General features: G+C 39.0%; 1 protein-coding gene across 2 annotated transcripts; it reads left to right on the forward strand.

The window, feature by feature from the left end:
* The first annotated feature begins 1,704 nt into the window (after positions 1-1,704).
* On the forward strand, positions 1,705-14,003 carry LOC119485771 (interleukin-4 receptor subunit alpha-like). 2 transcript variants are annotated; one of them, XM_037765526.1, is made up of 7 exons: positions 9,081-9,245; positions 11,032-11,255; positions 11,359-11,473; positions 11,567-11,669; positions 12,603-12,690; positions 12,783-12,922; positions 13,106-14,003. In XM_037765526.1, the coding sequence occupies exons 2-7, from the start codon at positions 11,156-11,158 to the stop codon at positions 13,307-13,309; spliced, it is 750 nt and encodes a 249-aa protein (XP_037621454.1). In that variant the 5' UTR covers positions 9,081-9,245; positions 11,032-11,155; the 3' UTR covers positions 13,310-14,003. The 2 variants fall into 2 exon arrangements, with proteins under 2 accessions (XP_037621455.1, XP_037621454.1); XM_037765527.1 differs by lacking the exons at positions 9,081-9,245; positions 11,032-11,255; positions 11,359-11,473; positions 11,567-11,669 and adding exons at positions 1,705-1,895; positions 1,999-2,113; positions 2,206-2,308.
* Positions 14,004-21,564: the final 7,561 nt, after the last annotated feature.

Here is a 21,564-nt window from a genome sequence, read left to right on the forward strand (position 1 = left end):
GATAAAATCCAGATTTTAAAATAAGTGTCTGTCCTGCATTGGTTTGACCTTTGAAAACTAGAGCCAATGAAAATGTGGGACATCGTCTCAATATGTGGGACGTGGGAACAAGGGATAAAATTGCAGTGCAGTCCCTCGTAAAGTGGGACCCCTGGTTACCCTAGGTCGTAGGGAATAACGCAAAATGGAGAGAAGATGATCTTTGCTTTTTCTTCTTGTGAAGTACTGGATAGTTTGACCTCTTCAGGCCTCTAACACTTTTAGATTCAGGTGAAACAATCTAAGAAAATCACTCTTTGGTTAAAACTGCTCACAACTCATGGACAAGTGAAGAGGGGTAGCAAGCAGCGTGTGCTTGCAATTTAGGTTTTATCAGCCAGAAAAAAAATTGGGACACACTTTTTCCTGACAGTTGGTCATGGTCAGGTCACTAAAAACTACAGGATGGTTAGCAGCTGTATCGTGTGGGCAAGGCCTACTGAAAGAGGCTGGGACACGGGTCTTGACCTATGGGGGTACAACACATGCACAGTGTAACTGGAGCAGCGGTCGTGCGTTGCGATTGGCTCAATTTTGGCGAGTGCAAACCAGATTTTACTGCGCATGAGTTGTACCGTCGATGACGCGTGACCTCTCCTCCTTTCACCCTTCTTGCATGTGGGTCCATTGCGGAGCTTTAAATAAGTTGCACATGTTGCCTCCAGCTTTCTGTGTGCAGAACCTCCCATTAAACACACGGTGGCAGCAGCACTCCACTGACAGGAGTCAGTCAGCCGGGCCTACAGGTTACTGCAATATCAATATAAATGTAACTAAGCACATTTACTCAAGTACAGTACTTAAGTACAATTTTCTCTCTTCTGAGATCTGGCAACATTGAACATTTGAACATTACAAAAAACAGAGGCATGTAGCCTTTAAGTAATAAATAAAAATAATTGACCCATTTTGTTCATTTTGGCGTATCAGCGGCATGTTATCAATCGATAGTCAGGCGACGGATGCTACAAACTGACCGTGAATGCATCTGGTCCGTCAGCTCAGAGTAGCTGGGGTAGGAGTAGGAGGCTGAGGATTTATTGTCGAAGTGAAAAGCAAACGCACCTATTTGGCAATATTTCACTTTTAATCCCAACGCTATAAGGGAACCATAACGTTAATGAGGTAATCGCCGCGAGGTGGATGGAGCCGTCACAGCCGGTATTGACGGAGCAGCGGCGCCAAGTAGACCCCCGCAGCGGAGCCCCGCAGCAAAAGCTTTACCGGAGAGGCCAGACACACCGCCACCCGACAGTAAAGATCACAGTCAGCGCTCTGCGCATGTTGACCGTCATCTTTTCTTGTAAAATGTCCGGTGTAATCGGTGACACCAGTGTTGTCACAAGTTTATTACTGGTGGGAATTTTCCTCACTGTCACATCACTACCAACGCTCCTTACAGGCATCGTACGGTACCTTCGGTACTTTAGAAAAAGAGTACCATCACTTTTTTTTTTATTTTGGCATCGACTTGGTACCGAAGTATCGGTTCTTGTGACATCCCTACTCTTTACATCCGAATATAAGCCGCTTTTCCACTGCAGGAACTTTCCCCCCAGAACTAAGAACCTTTTGAGGGACTCAAAGCGTCTAAATTAAGTTCTTGGGACATTTTGCGCCCCCCAAAAGGTCCTTGTCGGGGGGTAGTACTTTCTGAAAGGCCACATCCCGAAGCAAGAACAATCCTTCATCCCCTTCCACCCCCCCACAGCTTTGTGAAACAACCATCCTGGTGGTTCGAGATCTGACAACTTAAATGGGGAGAAAGAAGAAAACCCATCTGATGTTTCTTCTTCTGGCTCTGCTTTGCGTCGGCGCTGCGCAAACTGAGAAATGTCCGAGCGACCCAGGCATCGGTCAGTGATAGTTTTGATGATTTGATATATATTATTATATTGTAGCAGAATTGATTTCAAGATCTTTTGTTACACCTTTTTCATTTGTTCTTGTCTCCGTTAGCTCGCACGGATCTCTCTTGCGAAAGTGACTACAATCGTATCATCACTTGTGTGCGGAACAGCACATCTGCATCTGATCTTCCAGACAATGTGTGCACATTAAAAGCCTCATGGACGTAAGGACCGAAATGTACTTGGAGTAGATATAAATGTACACAGATAACATTATGAGTGCAGTCAAATAATAAAACAGCATGTTTTCCTCCAGTTCTAAACGGGTCAACTACAACGCCGAATGTAAACTGGAGCCTGTTGACGTCTCCAGACCAACGCTGAGGAAGTGCACCCTGATCTTCAACATAGACGGCAGAGTGAGTCTGAGGATATCTGTTGAGAGAAGAATATACCAGGGGACACTGAAGGAAAAGTTCAACACTTTAGGAAATATGCTGATTTGCTTTCTTGCAGAGAGTTAGATGAACAGATCAATACCTCTCTCTCATGTCTATCTGTTAAATAGAAGACTACAGCTACATATCGCGCTCATTTCAAGGTTCATACTTGTATTTTGGGTTTCTACTAGAACATGTTTACATGCTTTAATGTTAAAAAAAAAAAAGGCCAACACAGTCTCATTGCAGTTTGTGAAATAGTCACAATGGCATCTCTGCAAGATTTCACAGACCGGAGGAAAACAACCAATCAGAGCCGAGCTGGAGCCTTGCCGTCTCGAAGCAGCTGTCAATCACTCGCCAACTCCGATTAAACAGTCAAACTAGGCAGCGCTGATCAAATATGAATCAATATTCTGTTACTATGATGCCTATTTCTCTCCTCAAATGTTTTCAGAATCATCTTGTAGTGTACTGTTTAGCTGTAAAATGAGAAAGTTTGTGACCCGGCAACACGGAGCACAGCCAATAGCCAATCTCTCTCTGAAATTACCTGTGATTTGTCAAAATTTAGATTAGATCGATTTTTTAAAGCCTGAAAACAGAGCCATGATGAGGTGCATAAGTCTAGTTTTCTCTCTTCACTTGAATTACAACATGCTGAAAGGTTATTATGGATTTTTTTTCCCAATGATGCCAAAACATTTCTGCCTACTGCAGGTTTAAATACTGAAGTTACGTGACAAATAAATCAAAGTTAACTTCTGGTTTTACACATGACATGAACGCCGGTCTCCTGAGTGAAAGTCCTGTGTTTTTTGACCCACCCATCCACCCGACTTCCTCCCCTACGCGGCATTCGCCACTCTCTATACTTCCCGGGTCGCACCTATGTGGATTACATAAGAATTGATTTTGTGCTTCCCATCACAATCACAAATCAATACATTCAATTTCGTGAATATTTCATGATCTGTTGTGTAACTGGGTTGATATATCACCTTCTGTTATTGGCACTATTTACCAGCGGTTTACCAGTGGTGGAAGGTAACTAAGTACATTCCACGGTACTTCTATACTTCTACTCTACTCTATTTCAGAGGGAAATATTGTACTTTTTACTCCACTATTTATTTGACACTTCTGCAAAATGCAGCGCTTTCGCTGGACATTTTAATGCTTAAGCTACAGCAAAATTATCAAGTTGCTAGTGAGGATGAGGATGTCCCCCGTGTGTGCAATCAATGCAATTCTTAATGGTTTTATCATTTTGCTAATTTTGTCAAACGCTGAGGACGACTCTCCACTCTCCACTCGGTAGAAACAACCTCTCAGCTGAAGGCTCACATTCATATAGAGACGTGTGGTGGCGGAACTGATACAGACAGGCACGTTTCTCTATCATCATCATCATCATCATCAGCCAATTTAGAAAAAAACCCAAAGGGCCGATCGACCTGTTTCATGGGCCTGTCGGACAAAATTTTTAAAAAGACCCAAAGGGCATGTCGGCCCACGCGGAAAAGGCCCGGTCTATCAGATGGCCAGTCCAGTCCTGGCATCAGTATTAACTGAGACAGTTTCATAACCAGTTAAAAGTTCCTCATAGTACCTCTGACTATGGATAAACACCTCATACAACCCCACTTCAAATAATCCAAACTATCCTTTTAAAGGAATCTATGTAAGAATCAGAAATTGCTTGTTAACAGCGACACCTGTGGCCGTTAAATCAACGAAAGTCAGCGTCTCTCGCTTTTGCTCGCTCTACATAGACATGAACGAGCATCGCTCAAAACAGTGAGGCGACACACGTCAGCTAAAACCACAATATCACTCTATATTTCACCTGCTTGGCAGTAATGTTAGCTGACCAGACGAAGGTCTCTCCATGAATCACTGCTGATCCTAGTGTTGGCTTTTCCTGCTTCAGCTTCCCGACCGCGGTCAGAAGAAACAGGGGAGACACCGGAGTTTTGGTCGGAGACCATAACGTTTCTCTCTGCGGAGCCCCGTCACTTCACAAGACACGGGAAACCTCTGTTGGTCTGGAGGAGCTGTAGCATTTATTTCTGAACAAACGTCCACTGTACATTCACTAGATATTCTCAGAGCTAAACTAACTCAGGTGAAATGATGTTCTTTCCACTTCCGGATTATGGCCCCAACAGTGCTACTTTGCTTTTACCCATCATGAGATGTTTCTTGTGTGACACCTTGGTCATGAGACACCTTTTTATAGGCCATCAGTTGGGACTGAACCAGTTGATATTAATTTGCACTGACAAGGGGCCGGACTGGTTTCTAATTACTGATAGATTTCAGCTGTTGTCTTGGCTTTCCATGCCTTTTTGCACCTCCCTTTCTTCATGTGTTCAATACTTTTTCCCTGTGTCATTTCACATTATTACACATAACTTAATTTCTGAACTTATTTGTTTTGGTTTCTTTGTATGTATAGATTACCTGGGTTGTTACCAACATCTGGTGAAAATTTCATGTCAATAGCACCTTTGGAAATATATTTACTGCTGAAAATGGTGACGTGTTCAATACTTATTTTACCCGCTGTATAACTTTGGTTGTTTCGTGCTTCCGTGGAGTTTGTGTTGGAGTCTGAGTTGTGGTGGGGGCTGGTCGCTTGTTGACGTTAGCGAACGTTAGCTATGGTTGCCCACTGTTAGCCCTGTAGCTGAAGAGAGTAAAGGCACTGGTGCATAGTTTATGACGTCACATCCGTTGGATTTTCCCTGAAAAAAAACGGGTCCGGGTTTTTCACATTAAAATACGGTGACCAGACGTCCCGGTTTGTCCGGGACAATCCCGGTTTCCGGTGTCCCGAGTCCCGACACATATCTGTAAAACACTCAAATGTCCCGTTTTCAACAGTCACTAACAAATTGTCACAGTTTTCACAACAATTAAAGTAATAATTATACTTAAATAGATGTTTATCATGTTCCACTCATTAATTCATTTGTGCACATGAGATAAGTATATAGAGAGCCAGCACAGCGCACCGCTGCAGTCTCTATGGAGTGAAGTTGCGCACGGTCAAGCTACAATTACGCACTGATGCAACAGCTATCCACTTGTTACATTAAATGTAGTTTTGATCCACAGAACCCTCCGTGCTTATGTGCACATCAAACGTGTCGTTTTGATTAATTATTCTACACAGTTCCTTCTGCGCATCAACAGGCATTTCGCTCCGCTTATAACTCCCTCAGGTCCGTCTGTTCCTGTCAGTTTTTCACCCGGTGTCTCCATCCTGGCCAAAATGTCATCTGAGCTCCACAATTATAATTATAACAGCCTGAGACGAAACAAGTTGAAAAATAATGTACGTAGGCCCAGACAACAATACGTTTCCTCTGAGGGAAACTTTCTACAGGACTCCCAAACTGTCAGTGCGTCATGAGGGGGATGGCCCTGTGATTAAAGGGGGAGAGAGTAGTGAATGTGATAAATCATGATTGTCACTCACAGCCTCTAATGCACCCACCTATAATAATGCCGTCTTTCTGATCCCACTCCGTGCTCAAATGCGCCACAGGTGCGCGAAGTTAGCCATCCTGATGAAAACGCCTATGGTGCGTGCAGATTAGTGCGTGCCTGTGCGCGCATGCATGAACGTGCGCGTGCATGAACGTGCGGTGCACTAAAGTGTCCCGGTTTGGGGGTTTGATAATATGGTCACCCTACATTAAAAGCATTCTGCAGGCTGATAGAGGAAACCCAGAACGTCGTGGAAGGTCTCATTTTTAGGTCAGGTTACAACCTGTTCACACATTGGCAATTAAGAGTGATTAAAAAAATATTTTTGATGTGTCCGTTATACAGAAGGACCTTCTGTTATAACAAACTACAAAGAGCTACCGATTTGTGATTGATACCGCTGGGCTGAGTGGCCTGGATCTAATAATACGGTGCTATACTGTGGCTTTAAGAGGATCTATGCAGCTCAGCTTCCCTTTTCTCACCTTTTTTTTAAAACTTTTTTTTTTGCATTCTCAAATACCAAAAAAAAGTGACACAGTTACACGATGTTAACTTCCTGATTACTGGCACATTGGCTTGTTATCTATAATGCATAGAACTGGGAAGGTATACACTTCAGCTTTATGCCTCATAATGACAATAAGTTAATGATTATTATTTTCAGCCATTTGATTAGTGCTGTTTTAAGAAAAGGAAGTGAGTTAGCAGGAAGTGCACCTGTCAGTGCAATGGAACATTTGGTTTCTCAGAAAAAACACTCTGACCTGTATTAAAACCGCATAAACAGGTGACCGGGCTGTCTGCAAGAACTTGTGCTGTTTCCCCTGCTGTGCTGTGCAAGGAAATTGTACATATATATAGCACCGTATATTAGGGCTGTCAATCAATTAAAATACTTAATTATGATTAATCGCATGATTGTCCATAGTTAATCACAAATTATCTGTTCAAAATGTACCTTAAAGGGAGATTTATTAAGTATTTAATACTCTTATCAACATGGGAGTGGACAAATATGCTTGTTTTATGAAAATGTATGTTCATATTTATTATTGGAAATCAATTAACAACACAAAAAAATGACAAATATTGTCCAGAAACCCTCACAGGTACTGCATTTAGCATAAAAAATATGCTCAAATCATAACATGGCAAACTGCAGCCCAACAGGCAACAACAGCTGTCAGTGTGTCAGTGTGCTGACTTGACTATGACTTGCCCCCAAACTGCATGTGATTATCATAAAGTGGGCATGTCTGTAAAGGGGAGACTCGTGGGTACCCATAGAACCCATTTTCATTCACACATCTGGAGGTCAGAGGTCATGGGACCCCTTTGAAAATGGCCATTGGCGTTTTTCCTCGCCAAAATTTAGTGTAAATTTGGAGCTTTATTTAGCCTCCTTTATAACAAGCTAGTACGACATGGTTGGTACCAATGGATTCATTAGGTTTTCTGATTTCATAGTAATATATATATATATATATATATATATATATATATACACACACAGCAAAAAATTATATTTCTTTTTAACATTTATATTCTTACAAATTGTATAGAGTCCTTGAGAAGGTGTACTGTTATTGTTATTGTTATTGTGCAGAGTGAAAAGTGAAGGTTAGTTTTTGTATTCGGGGCTGTGGGTGTTTGTGGGTCGCTGTGCAGTGGGCTGTAATAACCACACACCGCAAATCATACCTGACACACACACATGTATATTTGTCATCCTGTTTTTGACATACTTTAAATGTCAGTGTGGTTCAGATGCAAAAGCAACAACCGTTCATTATCACTGAATGTTGTGAAAAAGAGAAGAATCACACATGAAATCAAGAAGAGACATCAAACACTGTAACAGACTGGGGAAATGACAAGCTGCAGGGAAGTAAAGGACGGTAAACAATTAACTTGTTCAGGGGGGATTAAAACTGTAGCATCAACACTGAAGTAGCCAGCAGCCACCTGTGTTAGGACTCTATTGACGGATCGGTTTCTAGAAAGAGGTGCAGTATTACCACTAGAATATGTACTTATTGATCAGTTGAAGGAAAAATACAAGCGGAAACTGCTCTGAAGTGTTAGCCACCAAAACTCAGAGGTGATGACGACACCCTCAGCGTAGGTGGACTGTTCTTGATTTGTGATAAGGTTTCTCAGTAGTGACCTTCAAGGAGTACAACTTCTCTATCTTTATCTTTACTGGGTGGCGGTTTGCTATTTCCTGTGAGGGGGAAAAACTTTAATTATAGTCTGCTGTTCTTTCGCAGGGCATCAAATGGAATGAAAGCAGCACTTTGTCTCAGATCCTGAGCAGCTTCACCAACAGGTAAGACACTCAAAGTAGAGACGGTTGTTTTGTATGGTGTTAAGAAGAGGATGTGATACTTACGCAGGCAGACAGCTGCTCTACTTTAATGTGGAGTATTTTCCTATTTTTCATGAGACACTGGTATGATGAGCGTTTAACTTTAAAGCACATTATCAAAGAATAATTTGCAGAGTTTTACACCCACATCTAATGAAACAGGCTGTGGTTTATTAACAGCGGGATTATTCATGGATCAACTGCTGTAACTGTAACTTCATATAATATGTCTAACGATCATTTCAAGTAGTTTGGTTTTGTTTATTTGACATTATGAGAAGGAGCACATTAAAGCAAAATATTATGATGTCTTATTACATGGCTTTGTTGAATACTCAATTGGTCAATTGGTGATTGGTCAATCACGGCGTTCTACGGTCTGTTATTTCTTTATAACAGACCGTTGCTACGTATAACAGACCGTTGCTATGGGCGCAGTTCTGATGTTGAACTCTGGCGGACCATTTCTTTGTCAAATTATTGATTTCTTGAGTAAGTAGCCATTGTGGTGGAAAACTGCTACAGGCCTATGTTAATCATTGTAAAGCTACGCATATATAACTACAGTATAATATGTTGTCATAGAAGGGTTAATGGAGAATCATTCTGACAGTGATAGTCGCCTGTCCTCTAGAAAGTGCAGGAACATTCAACATGAAATTAGACTTTGACACGGAGATATCTTGTTTCTATTTGTATTAGACCAGAACAGGCCAGATTGGGGAATTGCGGGAAAAACCTGTCAGAAGGGGATTAATCATTACCTTAATCAAGGGTGTGTGTTACGTCTTGATATACTGATGTACTCGAAAATACAAATCAGTTCTTGTGTTGACTGCAGAGACGTAAGGCTCAGGTCTTTTATGCAATAAAGGGTCTTTTGCATCTCCATCAACTTCTCTCTCCTGAGTCTGATTTTTCACCTACATATTTGGTGTCACGAAAAACAGGTGTTGGCAAGAGCAACGAAGACGATCCTCAAGGCGCAGCCTGCTGCAGTGGTCCGGTGGTTTCTCTCTCTGTGGCGAAGGTGGCCACCAATAAAAGGTAAGCAGATTTTGCTTAAACATTTTGCCAGGGAGAGAGTGGCCGCTGTAGCCTATAGCTGATGTATGCTGGTAAGGCCTAAATAATTAAATTATTGTGGGGGGGCTCTCCAAAATAGCGAACCATATTGTGATAGAGGATAATAATATATGAAAGGGGACGGACGTTTGTGGTGGTAGTGGCCGCCTCTCTCTCTCATATTGTGGCAGGTCGTGGTAGGTAGGTAAGGTCGCTTGTTTTGGCCTTTTTTTGTTGGGAGAGTTGCTTCTTTTCGGCTTGTTTCTAGAGACTTGGTTGCGTGTTTCTCTCTTCTGAGATCTGGCAACATTGAACATTTGAACATTACAAAAAACAGAGGCATGTAGCCTTTAAGTAATAAATAAAAATAATTGACCCATTTTGTTCATTTTGGCGTATCAGAGGCATGTTATCAATCGATAGTCAGACGACGGACGCTACAAACTGACCGTGAATGCATCTGGTCCGTCAGCTCAGAGTAGCTGGGGTAGGAGTAGGAGGCTGAGGATTTATTGTCGAAGTGAAAAGCAAATGCACCTATTTGGCAATATTTCACGTTTAATCCCAACGCTATAAGGGAACCATAACGTTAATGAGGTAATCGCCGCGAGGTGGATGGAGCCGTCACAGCCGGTATGCACGGAGCAGCGGCGCCAAGTAGACCCCCTTAGCGGAGCCCCGCAGCAAAAGCTTTACCGGAGAGGCCAGACACACCGCCACCCGACAGTAAAGATCAGAGTCAGCGCTCTGCGCATGTTGACTGTCATCTTTTCTTGTAAAATGTCCGGTGCAAAGTTTATTACTGGTGGGAAATTTTTCCTCACTGTCACATCCCTACCAACGACCCTTACAGGCATCGTACGGTACCTTCGGTACTGTAGAAAAAGAGTACCGTCACTTTTTTTTAAATTTTGGCATCGACTTGGTACCGAAGTATCGGTTCTCGTGACATCCCTACTCTTTACATCCGAACATAAGCCGCTTTTCCATCGCAGGAACTTTTCCCCCAGAACTAAGAACCTTTTGAGGGACTCAAAGCGTCTAAATTAAGTTCTTGGGACATTTTACGCCCCCCAAAAGGTCCTGATCGGGGGTAGTACTTTCGGAAAGTACAGGAACTTTGGGGGTGGAGTTTGGAGGGATGACCATCGCTGATTGGTCAAACACACACACACAGCGCTGCTGCTTCAAATGTTGTTTGGATTATATATATATATATATATATAGTATATATAGTTACATAATACTGTAACTCAGTCTGAGCACTCGTCCCTCTAAAGTCGTCCGTATTTTTCATCTCCAGAAACGCGCATTAAGAATTATTAACAGTGTACATCAAACTCTTCCATTTAAACCTTGTTTTTGCTGTCCGTGTTTACCAATTCAACCAACTTCACATCGCTTTATTTGTGTCCAGCTCTTTGAACAGGACCCTTCCCTCATTTTACTATAATCAACAATTCCACAATTATTTAACTCGAAATAAACTAAAAACTCAGACTGTAAAATGATCACATTATCACTGCATCTCTGGGTATATTCATCACATTTACACAGGTGTTTTATATCAGTCTGTATAAGTAAAACCAAAGCGGACAAACTGAGGCAGGATCCGAAACATTTCTATTTCTGTTGGCGTAACAACCGTCTCTTGCTGCGTTTGTGATGCGGGGGCAACCGGGTGTCGGGTGCAGAAATAAACTCTGTCAAATACAACTAAATAAAGAAGCAGAGCAACATGCAGTTGTGTTTTCATCCATCTGCACAGGAGGAGAAGGAGGAGGAAGCAGTGAGGCACATCCCGAAGCAAGAACAATCCTTCATCCCCTTCCACCCCCCCCCCACAGCTTTGTGAAACAACCATCCTGGTGGTTCGAGATCTGACAACTTAAATGGGGAGAAAGAAGAAAACCCATCTGATGTTTCTTCTTCTGGCTCTGCTTTGCATCGGCGCTGCGCAAACTGAGAACTGTCCGAGCGACCCAGGCATCGGTCAGTGATAGTTTTGATGATTTGATATATATTATTATATTGTAGCGGAATTGATTTCAAGATCTTTTGTTACACCTTTTTCATTTGTTCTTGTCTCCGTTAGCTCGCACGGATCTCTCTTGCGAAAGTGACTACAATCGTACCATCACTTGTGTGTGGAACAGCACATCTGCATCTGATCTTCCAGACAATGTGTGCACATTAAAAGCCTCAAGGACGTAAGGACCGAAATGTACTTGGAGTAGATATAAATGTACACAGATAACATCATGAGTGCAGTCAAATAATAAAAACAGCATGTTTTCCTCCAGTTCTAAATGGATCAACTACAACGCCGAATGTAAACTGGAGCCTGTTGACGTCTCCAGACCAACGCTGAGGAAGTGCACCCTGATCTTCAACATAGACAGCAGAGTGAGTATGAGGATATCTGTTGAGAGAAGAATGTACCAGGGGACACTGAAGGAAAAGTTCAACACTTTAGGAAATATGCTGATTTGCTTTCTTGCAGAGAGTTAGATGAACAGATCAATACCTCTCTCTCATGTCTATCTGTTAAATAGAAGACTACAGCTACATATCGCGCTCATTTCAAGGTTCATACTTGTATTTTGGGTTTCTACTAGAACATGTTTACATGCTTTAATGTTAAAAAAAAAAAAGGCCAACACAGTCTCATTGCAGTTTGTGAAATAGTCACAATGGCATCTCTGCAAGATTTCACAGACCGGAGGAAAACAACCAATCAGAGCCGAGCTGGAGCCTTGCCGTCTCGAAGCAGCTATCAATCACTCGCCAACTCCGATCAAACAGTCAAACTAGGCAGCGCTGATCAAATATGAATCAATATCCTGTTACTGTAATGCGTATTTATCTCCTCAGATGTTTTCAGAAACATCTTGTAGTGTACTGTTTAGCTGTGAAATGAGAAAGTTTGTGACCCGGCAGTCATGTTGAGATCAAGTTGAGGAAATACTAAGCACCGCCCACCAGCCGGAGCACAGCCAATAGGAACGCTCTCTCAATGAAATGTCCTTTGATAGGCCAAAGTCTCCCGTAACAGGCTAGATTTTGTTAAGCCTGAAAACAGAGCCATGAGGAGGAGCAGAGGTCTAGTTTTCTCTCAGAACACTTGATTATGCTGAAAGGTTATTGTGGATTTTTTGCCCAATGATGCCAAAAAACTGTTGCTTACCGAAGCTTTAAGGCTATTAGCTGGAGCTTTTAATCAGACCAATTTATGAGTTCACCTGCCCAAAAGCCTTTACACTAATTTAGATCTCATTTCATTCTGTATTGTCGTCTGATGAATGTTTGATGAAGAGAAATATTATTTTTTCTTCTCAGTTTCAGGGCTACGAGAATCTGTTCATGGATCTGAACTGTAACCCCGGGAACCAAACTCTGAACGTTTACTTCAAGCCAGCTTGTCACAGTGAGTACAATGACTAATATATCGCCTCCTTGTGACTGTGAGCTAATCATGTTGACCTAAAACAAATGATCTGTGTGTGTGTGATGCTGCAGTAAAGCTGAATCCTCCGCCACAACCACGTATCAACTTCACCACCGCTTCCTGGTTCTCCCAAGTTGTATACAATCCCCGTTTCGAAGAAGAGATTTACAGCTGCCAACTGCAGTGGAAACACCAGGATCAGTCGTGGAGTGTATGTATATATTCTGTTCCATGTTGTGCATTAATGAGAGTGTGTTTTTTGTCAGAGATGAATAGAAAGAAGTGTTGGAGATTGAATGTTAAATGATTTGCACAAATGACTTGTGGTTGTAGGGAACCCAAGCAACAGTACATGAACATGACATTTCTTCCTTTTCACGATCCGTCTACGCAGGAAAGCAATGTTTTAGATACAAGTTGTAAATTGGACTGCAGCGTGGAGCTGAACCTCGATGAACTGATACAGGGCGAGAGGTACGAGGCACACGTTCGAGCGAAGATATATGGATATCATTACAAGTCATTGTGGAGTGACTGGAGCCCCACTGCATCATGGGTGTCACCCATAGGAGGAACAAAAGAACCACCTCCAGGTTAAGGTTGTCAAATAGTGGAAGGCAAGCCATGTTCAGCTTAGAGCCGTTTGTTTCGTGGCTCTGCCTGAATTCCTGGGAAAGAAACCAGTTGGATGAACAATACATGTTTTTAAAGTCCGGGTAAAGCAAACAATAAATATGTGTTCTGAGTCACATCACAGGAAAATATGTTATTAACCACCCAGCCAAATTTAAATGATAAAAAAAACAAAAAACGGCCAACACATAAAATTAGGCTTCAAAATCGTGAAAAAATAATCAGTATTCTCTGCACTGAATCCACGCCCAATCGCGGGTGAGGTTTGATTACAGTTACAGTAACTTCTCGTAGGCCATCTCACTCCGTCGCACTACTTTTGCAGAATGTGCTCCAGAGACTTCCGCTGCTAACTCCCTGTTAGCCTTATGCTAACTCAGGGGTCGGCAACCTTTTACTATCAAAAGAGCAAATTTAGCCCAAATTTTTTATTATTTTTTTAAATCCGTCTGGAGCCACAAAACATTTGAGCATTGTGATGAAGGTAACACAGCTTATTAAGTCTAATACAGTGAGGGCCCACGTGCAAATGAGAGGCAGGACATTGAAGAAACATCTCAGGACATTTGGCTGGAAGCTGCTGCTTGTTCTGGAAATGTCTTTAAATGACTTGTTGTCGAATCTGTCCCGGCACTATTAAATTCTCTATTTTCTTCAGAGACTTCTTTTTGTTGGGATTTGGAATCCATAGCTAGCCTATTGAGCTTTTGAGGTTCGACAAAATTAGAGGATAAGTCGCCGGCTGTAGACGTACATAGGCTATTACGCCCATTTTAGTTGACTGAATGATACAGGTTTTAGTATAGGCTACAGATTTATACAATTGGAGAATGTAAGAATCACCATAGACCTACAACAATGATATAAGAAATGTAATGTTAAAAAGCTCGGACCAAGCCAGGAATCTTGGTGTAGTCATGGACTCTGACCTGAGCTTTAACAGCCATATTAAGACAATTACAAAGACAGCCTTCTATCACCTGAAGAATATAGCAAGAATTAGAGGACTGATGTCTCAGCAGGATTTGGAAAAACTAGTCCATGCATTTATCTTCAGCCGACTTGACTACTGTAACGGCGTCTTTACTGGTCTTCCTAAAAAATGGATCAGACAGCTGCAGCTGATTCAGAACGCTGCTGCTGCTAGAGTCCTCACTTAGACCAAGAAAGTGGATCACATCAGTCCAGTTCTGAGGTCTCTACACTGGCTCCCTGTCTCTCAGAGAATTGATTTCAAAATACTCCTGCTGGTTTACAAAGCACTAAATGGTTTAGGGCCAAAATATATTTCTGATCTTCTGCTATGTTCTGAACCATCCAGACCTCTCAGGTCTTCTGGATCAGGTCTGCTTAGTGTCCCCAGAGTCACAACTAAACATGCAGAAGCAGCATTCAGTTTTTATGCACCAAATATCTGGAACAAGCTCCCAGAAACCTGCAGGACCGCTTCAACTCTGACTTCATTTAAAACAAAGTTTAAAACGTTCCTGTTTGCTGCTGCATTTAACCCTTGTGTGGTGTTCGGGGTCTGTGGGACCCGTTTTCAATGTTTACTAAAAGAAAAATGATGTGATTCATTATTTTTTCAACCTCAGACTCATTGGCCTTGGCTCATTTTGTATGAAGAACATATAAAAGAACACATTTTTCAATGACTGCACACTGTACACCCCCCTACACAATTATATTACATATGTGATGTTCGTGTCCTCTGGACTCCCGAGTGAGATAAATGTGTGGAAATTGTAGGTGCTGTTTACAGTACCTACACTCTGTCATCCTCTGACCTGGGCCTGCTGTAAGTGTGTGTGTGTGTGTGTGTGTTTGTGTGTGTGTGTGCGCGTGTGTGTTTGTGTGTTTGTTTCTATGTGTGTGAGTTTTGTCTTTCTGTTCCTGCTGTTCCCGCATGAGGTTGTTACATTTCAAGCACCGACACCTGTCTGCTCCCACATTCCCGCACATTTTACCCTCTGTCTTGCGGGAACTAGTCTATATTTTCTCGCACTATATCCCAGCTGCCATATGCTGTCTATATTGCTTGTAATTGGGATAAAGTAAACATCTGTTAAGTATTTTTACATAGATTGTTATGGCTGTATTGATTTAAAAACCCAATAATGGTGTGGGTCCAACAGACTGGCGGACATTGGCTGAGAAACAAAAACATGAACACCACACAAGGGTTAATTAAACCAGATAATGATCTCATACTGCACTAGAGCTTTTACTCCTGTGTTATATTCTATTTTAGCTTTTATCCTAGCTTTTATTTTTAGCTTGTTTTTATTTTGTAATCTTTAATGTTTTTATGTTTTTATAACTGTTTTAATTATGTCTTAATGTCCTTTTGCACTTTGCCGCAATGTTCTTGATTGTCTATGTAAAGCACTTTGAATTTGCCCTGTTGTTGAAATGTGCTCTACAAATAAAGCTGCCTCGCCTTGCCTTGCCTAAATGTTTTCAAAAATCCACAGGGAGCCACTGAAGAGGGGCTAAAGAGCCGCAGGTTGCTGACCCCTGTGCTAACTTGACCGAGGATAAAATAATTTAATCATGCATCTCTTCTAGACCTTCCAAATGTTAAGGAGAACCGAATCGATCAAATTCTGACAGAGATACGAGTCAATCAATTATGTAGAGATGTCTGGGTAATAACACACCGCTAAGATTACTCCGCGCTCCAGTCTGATTTGTGATTGGTCGGATGGATAACGTGTATACAGCTGATAAAAATAGACCCATACGGGGCTTTAAACACGAGATGTACGTCATATGTAGGTCAAATGCAAAATGTAAACATTGAGAAAGGAAACACGTTTTGTGAGTCTTTTGCAAATATCAGTGCTGAGGAGACACACCAACATAAACTAATAAATACTTCAAGTTACATTTCCATCTGAAATTATTTTATTTGTATTATTATTTTATTAGATTAGCACAATGTTTCATTTCTGATGCCCACTTATTTTAGAAGCACATCTGTAATTAATATTAATATATGCTCAAAACCACTTTAATTTAGCCTGTTTTACTTCTTTTTATTTTGCTGCATTCAACGACACTTAAAAAAATTAATGTCAGATGTAGGTCAAATGCAAAATGTAAACATTGAGAAAGGAAACCAGTTTCAGGAGTCAAGATTCAAGAGTTTTATTTGCCATTTGCACATATAAGTACTTTGGAATTCTGAGCAGTTTACACCAAATCAGCTTTAAGAAAAGAAAAAAGGTAGAAAAGGCACAGGGTAATTACAGTACAAAATAAGTAGCACATTCAACTCAACACAATAAATAAATAAATTATTAAAATATAAAACACCCTCAGTGTAGTCAATAAATAAACTAAACTACCCTCTGCATAGGAACGATACCCCCAGAATACAAATATACAGCATATATGCTCCATGACCATGTAAAAAGAACTTGTAGCTCTCATAAAAATATTTAAAAAAAAGAAATAATTAATATATTTCAGACAATTACACAGTGGAAGGCAGCATATTGCACAGCATTTCAGTCCATTCAGTATTGTGAGTCTTTTGCAAATATCAGTGCTGAGGAGACACACCAACATAAACTAATGCATACTTCAAGATACATTTCCATCTGAAATTATTTTATTTTATTATTATTTTATTAGATTAGCACAATGTTTCATTTCCGATGCCCACTTATTTTAGAAGCACATCTCTAATTAAATATGCTCAAAACCACTTAAATTTAGCCTGTTTTATTTATTTATTTTGATGCATCCAACGACACTTCAAAAAAATAACTGTGTTTATATTTTAAAATCATGTTGTTTATGGACAATAAAGTTACTAAATAATAGGAGGAAGAAAACTTGTCTGTCACTTCCAGCTTTTTGTGGACTGTCCCTGCACCATAACTATATATGTTATTCCTATGTATTTGTAACCCACGTGCTGGAGCCTCTCTGCACACCCTGGGACTCTGCGTTGTGTTTTATACTTGTGTTATGGGGTGTGGTGCAGATTAAGGGAAACACCAGCACAGTCTTTCTGATTGTGGTTGAGACCGGGAAGACTTTATTTGTCCACAACATCTGCTGTCATCTCACTTGTTCGTCCACAACCTATTTCAACAGAATATAGTTTTCAGACACCACATTGTAATATCCCCAGGTCTGGCTCTTATGTTCCTTTTCTTACAGAGAGCTAACTTCGCGTCTTCTCCCTCTACAGCATGCATCGAAACGTTTTGGAGAAAATGATGAGATCGTCCAGATAAATCAGGAGATGGGTGAAATTCATATCCCCAAAGCAGCAGGTCATGAGTCTCTGAAAGGTGGATGGAGCGTTTTGTAACTGTTGTAACTGAGAAGATCAGCAGAGTAAAGGATTGGGCGAGGCCTACAAATCGGAAGGAAGTGCTGCGGTTCTTGGGATTCGCTGGATATTACAGGCGGTACGTTAAAGACTACTCCGCCTTAGCTGCTCCCTTGTACCGCCTCACCTCTGGATGGCAATTACAGCGCACCAGCGACACCTGGTGGCTGATTTAGGCTACTGCCTTACATATTGTGTATCTGTACATTAGCAACATGCAGTCTCTTGTGAATTCATTGCAGCTAGTGGTTAACCCTCCTGTTGTCTTCCCGTCGCCCATGCATAAAAGAAAAATATCTGAAAAATGTCCGAAAAAAAAGTCTGAAAAATAGATCTGAGAAAAGTCTAAAATAAAAAATTCTGAAAAAAAATATCTGAAAAATGTCTGAAAAAGATGTCCGAAAAAAAATTCTGAAAACAAATGTCTGAAAAATTTCTGAAAATAAAAGTCTGAAAAAAAAGATCTGAAATAAAAGACTGAAAAAAAAGATCTGAAAAATGTCCGAAAAAAAGATTTGAAAAATTTCGGACAAAAAAAGTCTAAAAAAAAAAAGATCTAAAAAAAGTCTGAAAAAAAAGATTTGAAACATTTTGGACAGAAAAAGTCTGAAAAAAAAGTCTGAAAAAAAGATCTGAAAAATTTCTGAAAATAAAAGTAAAAAAAAAAAGATCTAAAAAAAGTCTGAAAAAAAAGATTTGAAAAATTTCGGACAAAAAAAGTCTAAAAAAAAAAGATTTAAAAAAAGATCTGAAAAAATTCTGAAAAAAAAATTCTGAAAAAAAATATCTGAAAAAGATGTCCGAAAAAAAATTCTGAAAAAAAAGATCTGAAAAATTTCTGAAAATAAAAGTCTGAAAAAAAAATCTGAAAAAAGTCCGAAAAAAAAGTCTGAAAAAATGTCCCAAAAAAAAGTCTGAAAAATAGATCTGAAAAAAGTCTGAAAAAAAAATATCTGAAAAATGTCTGAAAAAGATGTCCGAAAAAAATGTCTGAAAAATTTCTGAAAATAAAAGTATGAAAAAAAAGATCTGAAAAAAGTCCGGAAAAAATGTCCGAAAAAAGTCTGAAAAATAGATCTGAAAAAAGTCTGAAAGAAAAAATTCTGAAAAAAAAGATCTGAAAAATGTCTGAAAAAGATGTCCGAAAAAAAATTCTGAAAAAAAAGATCTGAAAAATTTCTGAAAATAAAAGTCTGAAAAAAAAGATCTGAAAAATGTCCAAAAAAAAGATTTGAAAAAGTCTAAAAAAAAGATCTGAAAAATTTCTGAAAAAAAAAATTCTGAAAAAAAGATCTGAAAAATTTCGGACAAAAAAAGTCTAAAAAAAAGATTTAAAAAAAGTCTGAAAAAAAGATCTGAAAAAAAAATTCTGAAAAAAAAAGATCTGAAAAAGATGTCCGAAATAAAATTCTGAAAAAAAAGATCTGAAAAATTTCTGAAAATAAAAGTCTGAAAAAAAATATCTGAAAAAAGTCCGAAAAAAAATATCTGAAAAATGTCTGAAAAAGATGTCCGAAAAAAATGTCTGAAAAATTTCTGAAAAAAAAAAGATCTAAAAAAAGTCCGGAAAAAATGTCTGAAAAAAGTCTGAAAAATAGATCTGAAAAAAGTCTGGAAGAAAAAATTCTGAAAAAAAAGATCTGAAAAATGTCTGAAAAAGATGTCCGAAAAAAAATTCTGAAAAAAAAGATCTGAAAAATTTCTGAAAATAAAAGCCTGAAAAAAAAGATCTGAAAAATGTCCGAAAAAAAAGATTTGAAAAAGTCTAAAAAAAAGATCTGAAAAATGTCTGGAAAAAAAATATCTGAAAAATTTCTGAAAATAAAAGTCTGAAAAAAAATATCTGAAATAAAAGTCTGAAAAAAAAGATTTGAAAAATTTCGGACAAAAAAAGTCTAAAAAAAAAGATCTAAAAAAAGTCTGAAAAAAAAGATTTGAAAAATTTCGGACAGAAAAAGTCTGAAAAAAAAATCTGAAAAAAAAATCTGAAAAAAGTCTGAAAAAAAAGTCTGAAAAATGTCCGAAAAAAAAGATTTGAAAAATTTCAGACAAAAAAAGTCTAAAAAAAAAGATCTAAAAAAAGTCTGAAAAAAAAGTCTGAAAAAAAAGTCTGAAGAAAAAGATCTGAAAGAAGTCTGAAAAAAAAGATCTGAAAAATTAGTTGAAAGACATCCATATTTATGAAGTTTGAAAACGTGTCAATTTGACCCGAAGACAACAGGAGGGTTAAACTGGATGAACCGTCTGTGGTTCACAGCAAGAACTGGACTGCCCTCTGGTGGTTAGCTGCAGATGTGGATGAAGTATTTCAGTCTCTTCAGTCTTTCATACATTTCAGGATATTGTACAATGGAACAGGTTATAAACAGCTTAGTGTGAGAAAGGCTAATCACTTACTTTAGATTTCTTTACATATTTATGTAAGAGCCCACTCAAGTGACAAATAATACCAGATATTTAAACAGGAGAAGCAACCAAACATGCATCAGGAAATTCTGCATAAAACACCACAACACAAATTAAAAGGATAGAAAGAATTTAAAAGAAATTAACACAATTTTATTTTTTGTGTGTCCAGTCCAAGTAAACTCTGAGGGCAGGTCCAGTCTGAAGCTGCAACGACTGGAGGTTAAGTGACAGTAGTTGGGTGTTTCTGCAACTATGGTCACTTTTGACTCTCCCAAATAAAATAGAATCAACCTCTGTGAATTATATAATTATATTATAGATATATAATAATCATCAGAGTATATAATACATATAAACAGGTACACAAAATTACAATTAATGGTCAACATTTAATCTGTAACATGTTTTTTTACAATGAGGCTTATTTTATACATTTTACTTTTTTAATTTCTATAATATTTTGAAGACATTTAAATTAATTTTCATCAAGCTGTGTGCATCATTGTAAATATTGATATAACAAAATGTTTTTAAAAATATGGGATTTCATGATTTTCTCTACATCCCGAAAAAATTAGACAGTAACCATAGATGTCTTCATACACAAAAATATATAACATGTTGTGTTACATGACAGATATTGTAATACTAATGTCTTTAAGAACATGTTGTAGAAATCACATCTTTGCCAATATTGCAGATAAATGGCAGCTAGCAAGGTCTGCTAAATTAGCTTTGACTCTTAGAGTTTAATATATACATTATGAATTTAACAGTAATATGAAGTTATTTTTGAAATGTAGTTCAAAATACACAATTAGTAAGCTGTATGGTGAGGACACACAATAAATACTTCAGAAGAAGACGTGATCGTGTTTTTCTTGATCTTGAGGGTCACCTATGTGGGCGACTCAACCTGTCATCTTCATCAGAGGTGGAAAACTAATAGAAGACACTTCTGATTAGACACAAATCTCACCATTGTGTGACTTATTGAAAAAGACAAGTCCATATTCAAAGAAGTTATTTGCTAATTATTATCTATTTATCAGCAGACATGGAAATAAAGCATATTAATTAACTTTGTATTATTTTCCTGGAAATGTATTAAATATCAGGTATTGGGAAATAGTGGAAAATAATTATTAAATATAATAAAGTAATTTTCAATCAATTTTTGAGGTAAATATTGGGGTAATTTGGCAGAAATTCCAAAGAAATGTATTTGCTAATTATCACCTAATTACCATGAAATTTGCGGACCTGTAAAATTGAAGTGTTGCCACTTTTGTTGTTGTTGTTTTTTTGTGTGTTTTATGCCTTCATCATAGTGCTATTATTATTATTATTATTCATCATTAGTGACAGTGATGGTTGCCATAGCTACCGGGGCGTGACTATGATCTATGTCATTCTAGAATTCTCTGATGCATTACAGCCGTTGTGGAACTCAGTGAGATTAG

Source organism: Sebastes umbrosus, chromosome 3 (assembly GCF_015220745.1).
Source record: "Sebastes umbrosus isolate fSebUmb1 chromosome 3, fSebUmb1.pri, whole genome shotgun sequence".
Lineage (NCBI taxonomy): Eukaryota > Metazoa > Chordata > Actinopteri > Perciformes > Sebastidae > Sebastes > Sebastes umbrosus.